This window comes from Choloepus didactylus, chromosome 18 (genome assembly GCF_015220235.1).
Source record: "Choloepus didactylus isolate mChoDid1 chromosome 18, mChoDid1.pri, whole genome shotgun sequence".
Classification (NCBI taxonomy): domain Eukaryota; kingdom Metazoa; phylum Chordata; class Mammalia; order Pilosa; family Megalonychidae; genus Choloepus; species Choloepus didactylus.
In genome coordinates this window covers 72,327,600-72,339,266 of record NC_051324.1, presented here as the reverse complement: position 1 = coordinate 72,339,266, position 11,667 = coordinate 72,327,600, and the positions used below count along the sequence as shown (strand labels likewise).

The window sequence follows — 11,667 nt, the reverse complement described above, 5'->3', positions numbered from 1 at the left end:
TGTGGTTACGACATGGGAAATTGGGCATAGAGTACCCAAGGACCCTTCTGTACCATCCTTGCAACTTCCTGTGGATCTCTATTTCCAAATAGAAAAGTTTAAAAAATGTTGTACTTGCAAATGTACACACCAAAGCATGGTGTTAAATGGGAGCTGTTTTATGCATGGTTTTCCAGTAAACCTACAACTTCTCTAATAGTAAAAGCTGTTGTATTGTGAAGATCAGAGGAAGACCTTGGGGAGGCAGCATTCAGCTCCATATAATAAAGGACTCGCCCTCAATTAAGCGGTCTGCAGATGGAAAGGGAATGGTTTAAATGTAGCACTTTCCACCTGGGTCTGGGCAGTGCTGTCATGTGGTGAGCACTGCTTCCAGAACTAGACTGTCTGGGCCCAAATCCCCGCCCTAATACCTACTGGTTGTATAATCTCAGGCAAATTATTTTGCTTAAGTCTCCTTTCTGCTTTGAAATGCAGACAACATATTAGGCTTTATTGCAATTGTGAGTTTTTTTTAAGTGAGAACAACCTGCAAAGATGGCCAGCACCCCAAGGGGGCGCCAATTCACAGGTCGATGGCTACTCGCTCGCTCCACTAGCATCCTGCCTTCAGTGGGGCTGTGATGGTTAGGTTCATGTGTCAACTTGGCCAGGTGATGGTGCCCAGGTGTCTGGTCAAGCAAGCAATGGCCTATCTGTTACTGCAAGGACACTTGTGGCTGGTTAATAAACCAAGAGGCTGGTTTATTAAATCATCAGTCAATTGGCTGCAGCTGTGACTGATTATATCAATGAAGGGCGTGTCTTCCACAATGAGAATGCAATCAGCTGGAATGCAATTGGTACTTCACAACATCCTGCTACGTCTACTCTCAAGGACAGATGGAGGATTCTGATTCCCGAGGATAGCTCACAGGGCTCTCACCTGTGATTCGATCCTAACCAGGCAGCCTGTGAACCATCTCACCCACCTGACGGCCCTTAACCATCCAGGTAAAAGCCTTTCCAGGCTCCAACCTTAGACTTGGAGAACTTCTAAGTGGGCACATTTTGCCCCAACTCTCAACAAGGGCCTCGCTTTATGAATAGATGCTTATTATCTTTCAGCCTTACACCATAGCACCCACAAAAGCTGAGAACTGCATCCTCATGGCCACTGTGCAAAGGAACTGAGGACAAGAACATTTTTTTTTCTTTAAAAGTCAAGTATCCATTTATGGGCTGGCACAAATATAAAAAAAATACACAGCTTAGGGTATAGAGGCTGGAGTGCTTTCTTCCCTTACTAACAAAAACCACAAGTTTAGAGGGAAAAATACATCCCACTCCCCGGCTGGAATACGGCAGGAAAAAAAAAAAGCCGAGGTACATTTTCCATTGCCATCTAGTATATGGGACAAGTCCAGATGATAGAAACAAAATGGTCTGGGCTCAAGTGGCTTTGGCAGAGAAGTCCAAGGCCGGTTTTTTTTCCCTGCTGGGATGTTCATCCCTTCTTCAGCGATTATAGGGGTGGGAAGGAGCAGTCAGCAGGCCAAGAGCGGGCCACCATGAAGTGCTGGTGGCATTTAAAAAACCCAGGAGGTTCTGCAGCAATGTTCGAAATAAAATGCTTTTCATTTCTCAGAAATGACCAAGTTGACCTTCAGAGGTTTCCAACAGGACCGTGACAATCTACCATGCAACTTAAACGTCATAGAGGATAAAACTGAAGCTATCACCTTTACATTGGCTTCTGTCTATGTGAGCTGGCAATGCGACACTCACCCTCCTGAAGAGCCGGGGCAGTGTGGCTGAACTCCCCTCCCTGCCCGCTCCACCATTGACTCCGCTGACAGACTTGGGAAGGTGGAGCAGCAAGTGGAGACAGGCCTGACAAGACCAGCCAACGGATCCCCGTGAAGTCCCCAAGGCCCTGAGGCAAGTGATTTTGAGGACTCGGGCTACTGCATTTTGGGGAGGGGACTAGCAGTGCAGTGTGCACCCTGCGGCTCACAGGGCCAACTAAGCTCGCAGCCCCTGTATGGAGAGAGGGCAGGTTCTGCTGGATGCTAGTTCCTGCTGCCTTGCTGTGTCTCCAGACCCACCTAGAGAAACACCCATTGGTTTCTCTGAGTGGCTCTGTGCTTACTCTTAATTGTAATCGCTGTTCTCTGAAACAATAATTCAAACAAAACGAGTAATCCAGATTGCAAAACCTTAGGAGCTGGGGACTTTGTCTCGATGCCCCTCCTCATCTCACAAAAACCACACCTGCAGTTTACAGAGCACTTATCTATTAAAAAAAGAAAACCAACCACCCATGGGGGCAGGAGACAGGCTCTACTGCCCCCGGTACAGATGAGGCGACAATCAGCCCGCAGGCAAGTGCCTTAGAGGGAGGGTAGCATGGACCTCACCAGCCCGCACTGCCTGGCTTAGTCCAGCAGGGCTGAAATGCAAATACTGCTGAATTTCTGATTGTGTACAATTGGAAAACAACATAAACAGGATACCTATTTTATAAAAAAAATCAGTTTCCCAAAAAGAGAAAAGTTTTCCAGTCCACTTTTTTTATTAATGCATTCCAATTCCATTGCCCTCCTTTGGGGAGATTCACATGTAGAAAGGCAGGTGATTTATCAGCCATCTAAGCCACATCATCAATGGGAAACAGCTACTTGCAGTGTTGGAAATAGTAAGCCTGGGAAATCCCTACATGGGGGTTTCATGCACCCCCCCCCACCCGCTGCCATGGATGAATACCCACCTCACCCAGAACAGGGCTCCAGGGAAGACTTTACCCCCCAGCTGCGGGGTGCTGAGGCTCATGCATCTTCCAAGTAGCCAGAGGATAAGGTAGTGGACAAGCTGGGCCTCTGGAAAACACTTTATCTTGCATTCAGGAGAGCTTCCATGTCTGGTTTAGGGAAATACTCATTGGAGGTAAATTAAACTAAAATAATTATTTTCAGCTGGCCTAAAGGAAGAGGCCGACCATACTTGGTCTCACACCTCCAGGCCTTCTCCATCTCTCCCACCCCCCACCCCCCATCCTTTCATGCTTTAGTCACTTGAAAGGGCCTCTAATCACCCATCAACTCCAGAGGCAGAGCCTCCATGTGTGGAACCCTGAGGTTATAAAATCCATGCGTTTCTAAATGACGGAAAAGGCAGGCGCTGACAGAGAGAGGTGGGGAGCCCCTGACACGGGCAGCGCACTCAGAGGTTTGGGAAGGGAGGCGACTTTCTACAGTCACTTTGGGGCAAAGGGAGGCTGCTGTAATGCCACAGATCTGATGGGGTAGAAGGAAGACCTGGCACTGTACACGCCAGAAATGATGCACAAAGATGTCACCCCAAGGTGAGAAAAGCACACTATAAATTCAGAATGTTATGCAAATGAACTTAAAAATCACATTCTTCATTCTCTGTCAAGCCACAACACACATCTGACCTCAGGATGGAGACTGATGGCCGGGCCACAACCTGGTACCACCACATACACCCTGGAAGGGTGGCAGCAACACAACAAAGCTGTCAGTTCTAGAAAAACACACACTCTGCCTTCCTCCTTACCCTGGTAAGTCCAGGAATCAAACCAAAAACTACTTAAAAGAGAGTAAGAATCAGTCACTATAAATCAGCAGCACCAGCTGCACAAACAGAAGCAGTCTTTGGTGCCACTTTCCAGAAAAAAACAAAAATATAGTTTCAATTTTCTACTTTTAAGTTTTTGAAGTCCTCCTTTCCTAAGGCATTGCTAAGGAGTCCTCCAGAAAGGCTGGCACCATGGGGAACATGCCTTGGGAACCATGAGTCCGGCTCTGGGACCAGCTGGACAAGGCAAGTGGTGTCACTCCAGGGCAGCCAGCTGCTCAATGGCATAGCGCACTTTCTTTGCAGTTTCTTCAAATTCTTTCTGCTTGTTGTTGGTTTCTTTTGCCTGGAAATAAAGAATAGACTGGTGAAACTGAAACGAGAGTGTCCACATCACACCCCGTAGATAAGATCAAGAGGAAAACAACAGAAGAGGAGAAGGAGGGGACACTTATCTGGCACCTAGGAAAGCCGGCACCAGGGAGGCCTCGAGGGGAGCACTGAAGGGGGGAGAGGGGGTGTAGCTCCTGGCTGCACAGGCGTCAACGTCCTGGTCCCACCCGCCACCTCTCCCCAGGCTGCCTCCTACACCGACCTGACAACTGCCAAGTGCAGCCCGACATGCTTCGGCATGTCACCACATTGCTGCTCACGTTCCTCCCACCAGGTGGTGCTGCTGTCACCCCCACTGCGCCCAGAGGGCTGAGGAGGCCCCAGGATCACTGGTTCCAGGTCACCCAGCCAGGGCCTGGCACAGCTCTGCCTGGAACTACCACCCCACATGGCCTCGGAACCTCCCGAAGGACAAGCCCGGAGCCCCACGCCTTCTCCAGTATAAGGTATCCTGGCAAACAACAGCTTTTTCCTAAAACATAGAAAAATTCTTTTCAACTCCAGTTCCTCCCTGAGTCTGGCTCCCAACCATCTCGTTCTGTTAAAAGGTGGCAAATCCAGGAACGAACTCCCTATCCTAATTTTTCTCCTTGCCTTGCCTGCCACATTAAAATACAGGCAAAAGAACATATTTAGGTTAAATTCATTTTCTAATAAAAAAAAAGCAATAGAGGCTAACTTTTAAAAAAATTACTTTTCAATGTGTACTTTTTTGTGCAACTTAAATTTTGCCCCATGTAGAAGTCTCAATTACTTTAAAATTATGAATTAAAAGAAAGCTTAATTTTAAAAAATAAACTGACAAGAAAAAGAGCAGCCCTGACTAGCGACGGGGCACCTGCTAATGGCCCCTCAGGCTTGGCCTCATCAATGTGGAAAGATGAGCATGGCCCTTTCTGAAAACAACTTTATTTACTTTTTTAAAATTAGTGCCCCTTTGCCCACATGCTGTAACTTAACCAGCACAATACAGAAGTTGTCTCCATTTTACACATTTGCTAATAAAAGGAGGGGTGAAGCAAAACCAAAAAAACTCACTGTTGAAAAACAAATGTAAACTCCCTGAGCAGAGCTTTTGCTGCCCAGAGCTTCTTGCTCAGCTCGGCTTCTTCTAGTGCTTCATTTTATGCTGACCACAGGCATTTACAAATGTGTTTACTTCTCACACGGACGTTTACTTCTTAGGCAGAAATGAGTTTCTCTTGTTTTTTCCCCACATTACATTTATCACCTGACCTGATTTATTTTCAGATTGTTACTAATTTCTTTTGTTTTTTAAAAAGATGGAGGCACTGGCAGCCAAGAAGAGAGTCCCAGGCCGTGCGTGCAGACCTTGCAGGCAGCACAGCTGACGCCATGCTCCGGCCCCTGCGCTGCCTTCCTGGCTCCAGGACCCCGGGGCTGACCAGCTGTTATCTCCCATTTGAACCTGGGATCTCAGCAGTTAGCGGCCTCAGGCCAAACACAACTTTCTTTCCTCATCTTCAGCATCTGCATACCACAACGCCTATTTTATCTGGCTCTTAAGAATGTCTGATAAATTGGTGTTTCTAACCATGTATTGCAATGATATAACTGACTCAGTAGTTTTAAGCAACAGTCCCTGACCTCATTCACCATGAAATACAAAGCAGGGACCTTATCTACCCACGCAGAGATGAAGTTCGCGTGCCAGCGCGCCACCATGAGTGGCGTAGCCCTGGGACAGGCCCCGCTCTGGGTGCTGCATGGAAAGCTGATAGGTTTCTGGTTACGTCCATCCCCTGCATCCTGGCTGGGACCCCACTCTTCCCATTCCTTCACCTGGGGAAGCACGAGCTTGTGAGCAAGCGTGAGGGGTGCTCAGTTTTGTAAAGCAAATCATTTGCAATTACCACTATTGACTTTTTATATTAGTTATAAGTTATCTGCAACAAACCTCACAACTGATGAACAAACCTCAGAACAGCCCTGTCCAACAGAACTTTCTGCTCTGAGGCCAAAAATGTCCTATAATCTGCATTGCCCAACATGGAAGCCACCAGTCACATGTGGCCATTGAACACCTGCAACGTGACTAGTGCAACTGAAGAACTGAATTTTAAATTTTGCTTCATTTTAATAGCCACACATGGCTAGAATATCACAATAAGACAGCTGACTGCCACTGGCTGAAAAATGACTTTCTGTTAAACAAGTTTTATAAACCAATTAGGAAAATATGAGCTTAAGCATTTTATTCTTCTTTAAAATATAAATTAAAAAATGATCTAGAAGGAAATCCACCACACAGTAACTGGGAGAGGTTGAGCTTTTGATTTTTTCTTTACAGATACTAATTTTATTTGAATTTCTTATACAAACGTGCATTTGCTTAGCAACTAAGCAAAGTCACCAAAACAAAAGCATGAGTTAAAAGTATTCTGTAAACAGCTTCAAAATGAAAGCCAAACATTTCCTTCCAATCACCCCCCTTTCCTCATAGGGGTGTAGGCCCCTCACTGCTAACACTGGGAGATGGAGGGAGTCTCCGGGGCTCCCTGTTCCCGCCTCCTGCCCTCAGCTCCCACATCCTGACGGCTGCTCAGCCAGTTGTCCTAAACCATTTCTCCCACCAGGCTACTCTGCCTCCTCGGCCAGGCCACACTGTCATCACCCTTGTGACCTTAGAGCTCAGCATGGTCCCTGGCACTCGGTCCTGGACTGTGTCAGGCCTGCATGTCCCTCTATGAGCAAATCACAGCAACCTAAACTCCCTGGTCTTTCTCAGTGCCCATAACCCAGCCTCCGCCTCGCTCTGCCACGTTCTCATCTTCCTCCCCCTTTCCAGGCACTCCAAGCATAGGAGTGGGCAAAGTGCAGCCCACAGGCCAAAGAGAGCCACGGCCTGCTTTTTGGTACAGTCCATGACGTGGAAACGCTCTGCATTTTTTAAACGGTTGTAAAATAAAAACAACCGAGACCGTGTGTGGCCCAAAGAGGATGGAATACAGAGAGGTTGCTGATCCGACCTGGAAGCTCTTCCTGCCTCACCTTCCAATACAAACATTGCAGTTCCCAAGAGTCAATCAATAAATAGCTCCTCTACAGCGCTCTTTACTGACCACTGATTTCTTCCTGGATAAAAACAATTTTAAACCTTAGCTTTTAAAAGCTACTATATTTAAAAGAATTACTTTATACTGAGGATCTTTTAGCCCAAAAGAGGCCTCATAAATTATGGGGTCTAACTTCGGTTTTGTAGAAAGAAAGTGAGACCAAGGCTGGCTTAAACCAACAAAGTTTGCTACTGGCAGAGAGAAACGAGAATGCGTCCTCTGACTTCCAGCCCAGTGCTTTGCTACAAGGGTATTAAATGCCCTGGATATTTATTCTCTAGATTTATTCTGCCAGATTTAGCAGAATACCCAGTTAAATTTGAATTTCAGATAAAAAATCATTTTTCATATAATACACATGCAAAATTTGGGACATATTTATACAAAAAATTATTTGTTGTTTATCTAAAGTTCAGGTTTAACCAGGAGTGCTGGTTTCCTCTGGCAGCCCTAGTTCCCTAAGGCCTGGGCTGCGTGGCCGTTCTCTCTCATGGCACCAGTCCTCTGCCCCTGCAGTCACCCAGCACGGCTGGTGCAGGAGTCACACCTCACCTGCAGAAAACCCTTCCAGGTCCAGCTCAACTGTTGCCTCTTCCCCGTGATGCTCTCTACTGTGTGTCCTGAAACCCTTTGTTCACGCCACTAAAAACACACTAACACACCACATAGAAACGACTTCTCATCCCAACTGTCTCCTGCCATCGTGTCCCCACCACCTAAGGTGACTTGACACACAACTCACACTGATTGTTTCCAGAGTGAACATCCTTTTTGCTGACTGCATAACCCCTGAGATCACGCTCCAGGGCAGACGCTTGTCTGTCCATCTGTGTCTCCACTTACACATGGTAGAGGCTTAAACAAATGCTTACTGAGGACAGCACAGAGACCAGCTAGTGTTTTTGAGGGACTGCGGTAGTTCAGTACTAAAGATGTAGAACAGGGCTTGCTCCTAGTTCTTATTTCCAGTAATACATACAATTTTGTTCTTGGCTCTTTCTTTGTCCAGTCTCAAAAATTCACCGAGCGTTAATTCTTCAAATTGCTTCTTGACAGAAAGGAAAGCACAACCAGATGAATGCTTTTTATGTTCCTCTCTAGAAAAATCAACACAAGAGCATGTCAACAGAGAGAGGTCAGGTAAAAGGAGAAAAGCCAACAGTTCATTGCTAACAGCCCATTTCCCACCACGCACCTCCCAGTCTCAGGCAGGCACAGCCTGTTCTGCATCAGGAGCAAAGTGTGAAGCCTGAAGTTGATGCAATCAGCGCTATGTCCCAAACCACATTCCCACACAGCTCATCATAGCACCTTCTCTCTCTCTATGGTCTGCCCCCTCCATCTTTGTAGCTAACACTATCAGGAGTCCTTTAACAATTAGTAGGAAAAGTGTTATGCAGTGTCACTCCAGAGGCATTACACGTCAAATTCCTTTACAATCAAATCCCTAATTCCTCAAGGAACTATTTGAACTAATTTCATTTTCCTGGAATTGTTACATCATCTACTGGTTCAGAATAAGAGCATCCTTGGCTAGGCTTTCCCGGGGAACTCCTTTACATCCTAACATCCTTCTTTGCAATGGGAATTATTCCTGAATTGCTGACATCACATTAACTGCAAGTTTTAGAATGAAAACAAAGCCACATGAAATTCAACAGGACAGCCAATAGCAATTATAATCTGAAAATTATTATCACACTTTAAAGTTCAATCCCAATAACACAATCGACATTTTCCCAGTGAGCATGGGTGTCATCACTGTGCAGTCCCATCCAGTACTGGAACATAACAGCAACAGTCTCCTGGCCAAAAAGAGAACCAACTCCGCTGATTCTCTCAGGAAACAAATTCAAGTGGAAGCAATAGACTCTGGCAGGCAAAGAAGGTAAGAATAGAACACGGCACTGTATCACAGAAAGACAGTACTCTATACACAAGGTTAATTAAAAAAAAAAAAAAGAATAACGAAGTCTTGAAGAACAAAGCCCAAAACCACACTGACTTGTACACTTGAAAAGGGCGAATGTTATGGCATGTGAATTATATCTCAATAAAGCTGTCGTTTTTAAAAACATGAAAAGCACTTAGACATTCCGAGAAGTTCACACCCGATACAGAAGCTGCTGTATTCCAAGGAATACCTGACAGGAGGGACTTACATGGGGTCGTCATCGGGCTCCCAGCCTTCCAGCTCCTTGAAGCAGAAAAAACACTGGGCCAAGTCCGGCTCGTTCTCGGTGGGGCAGTGGATGAAGCCGGCCTCGGCCATCTGCAAGGGAGAGCGCAGCTCGTGAGCGGGGAGGGCGGCCCGGCCGGTGGCCCTCGGGAAGGGTCGTCCCAGGGCCCGGGGTGCCGGGACGCGGGGTCGGGCGGGTGCGGGAAGGCCTCGAAGGGACCCGGCGGGCCTGTGGGATGCCCGGGCCGGCCCGGGGCGGCGCCCGGAGGGTCAGGGCGGTCTCACCCGCTCCGGGGTGCAGGCGCAGCCCTCCAAGAAGGGCCAGTTCTTGAAGGTGGAGACGCGGTGGTCCTTGAGATAGAGCTGCCAGGAAGGGGGCAACGACGGGGCGCCCATGCCGCCGCCGCCCGTCCTGCGATTCAAACCCGGCGGTTAGCGGCGCGCCGCGGGGCATGTCGGGAACGCCCCGCTCTCTTCGGCGGGGACGCCGCCCGCAGCTTTCTGGGAATGCGAGGCTGGGCGGCGCCGGGCCTGCTGGGAGTTGTAGTCCTCCCCGCCCCCGTGGGTCTGCACGTGTTGCTGGTGCTAAGTGGCTACTGAAATGGAAGCGTTTCAATATGGCAACAACTAATGCGTCCGTATGGTCTGTACGGTGGGTAAATACGATGAATGTGAGTAGTTGCCAGGTCTGAGTGCTTGTGCTGCTCTCTCAATGGCGTCCATCTTCAGTGGTCGTTTTACCATTAAAAAGGGATGGATTGTTTGTTCTCAGAGTACAAAGCAACAAACATAGCAATTCCAGACCTGTGGCACCCTTGAGCTAGGAGCCGCCGGCTCGTTGTGTCACTGATATACAAACACTGGACCAGTGCCCCGCTTGCCCTCTCTGGAAGAACTGCCCATGCCCCTCCTGGTACAATTGTGGGGGTGGCGGGCGGCGGTCAGGGAGGCTTGTGAATAGGGCGTGAGGAGCATCTACTTAAAACACCTTCTGGAATATCGTCGCATTCCCACACCTGTCGCATTCCCTGTTGCCCTGTGGAATATCGTCCTGTTGCCCTGTGGAATATCGTCGCATTCCCTGTTGCCCTGAAGGAAGAGGCTGACTTTTCAGCATCCTTTATCCATTCAGCCTGTCTGACCTCTTGGGCAATAAGGTAGAGTCCCATTCTTTAGGGCTTTATTTAATGAACTTTTAGGCTGCGAATAATTTCATGTGTTAAAACACACACAAACCCACACACAATCCAACGGTTTGGTACAAGCTGTGAGAGTGGAATGATTGGTGTAAACCCCACAAAAACAAATGGAAACAATGCTACTGATAAAGAACTTGGAGAAAGAAGTTGAGATAAAAGCATTCTTAAAAGAAAGGCAGGAAATAATTTTAGATGTACCTGAAGCTATTATTTAGTAGCAGAATTGAAGAGAATGATAGATACCTTTGATACCTGGGAAGGAAAAGTTTTAGCTACTGAAGTTTGCGTCACAAACTGATAGAAAGCTAGACTCTGCAAGGGCAGCCTTATCTTGGAAACCGGTGACACATGGTCCCAATTTGAAAAGGGCAACCTATAACTTTCAATGAAGAAGAAGAAGGTGTGAGCTGTAAGACTGGTCCTAAGTAAATAAGATTTTGGGGCCCTTCTGCAAGCATCCAACTTAAAGCCAAGAACTCAGTTTAGGTATGGTGGTTAATTTCATGTGTCAACTTGACTAGGTTATGGTGTCCAGTTACTTGGTCAAGCACAAACACTGTGAGGATATTTCATAGATGGGATTTGCATGTACAATCAGTTGTTTGCATCTACAATCGGTTGGTTTCATCTACAATCAACAGAGGACATTGCCTTCAGCAATTTGGGTAATCTCGTCCAATCAGAGGTTTAAATGCCAGAACTGAGAGTTTCAGAGGCCAGAAGTGTTTCTGCCTCAACTTCAGCACTAGCTTTTGCCAGAATTTCCAGCCAGCCTGCTTCCCCTGGGGAATTCAGACTTAGAACTTCACCATCACCACTGGTTTTCAGTTTATGGCCTGCCCTCCAGAGTTAGGACTTGCAGCCCTCAGGTCACATGAGCCAATTCCTTACAATAAATCTTTCTATATATATATCCTATTTGGCTGGTTGTTTCTATGGAGAATCCTGACTAATACAATTGGTATTAAGGTAACAAAACAGTGCAGCAAAACAATCATCAGAGAAGTCCACTTTGTTGCTGAAATAATTATAGACTCCAGGCCCTTTAGTGCTGCTACTTATGACAGCACTAGAGACAGCAGTGAGGTTTGGGCTTAATAGATATTCAGGTCTGGTGAAATGGAGACAGGGTGATATGAATGCTGCCCTATCCTGTACCACTGACAAGAGAGAGGTTTGAGAGAGAAAATGTATGTTCCGGTTTGCTAATGCTGCTGTTTTGCAAAACACCAGAAATGGA

General features: G+C 47.0%; 1 protein-coding gene across 1 annotated transcript; it reads right to left on the bottom strand.

Moving 5' to 3' along the window:
- Positions 1-3,696: 3,696 nt before the first annotated feature.
- BIRC5 (baculoviral IAP repeat containing 5) lies at positions 3,697-9,994 on the bottom strand. The gene is made up of 4 exons (XM_037810332.1): positions 9,514-9,994; positions 9,212-9,321; positions 8,029-8,146; positions 3,697-3,925 (listed from the first exon to the last, which is right to left on the bottom strand). The coding sequence occupies exons 1-4, from the start codon at positions 9,622-9,624 to the stop codon at positions 3,836-3,838; spliced, it is 429 nt and encodes a 142-aa protein (XP_037666260.1). The 5' UTR covers positions 9,625-9,994; the 3' UTR covers positions 3,697-3,835.
- Positions 9,995-11,667: the final 1,673 nt, after the last annotated feature.

Excerpts from the sequence above, each read along its gene's own strand:
- BIRC5 (XM_037810332.1), bottom strand. The coding sequence starts at position 9,624 with ATGGGCGCCCCGTCGTTGCCCCCTTCCTGGCAGCTCTATCTCAAGGAC. Across the intron at positions 9,322-9,513 it reads GCGCCTGCACCCCGGAGCGG|ATGGCCGAGGCCGGCTTCAT; the intron begins GTGAGACCGCCC and ends TCTCCCTTGCAG. Across the intron at positions 3,926-8,028 it reads AAAGAGCCAAGAACAAAATT|GCAAAAGAAACCAACAACAA; the intron begins GTATGTATTACT and ends CTTTATTTCCAG.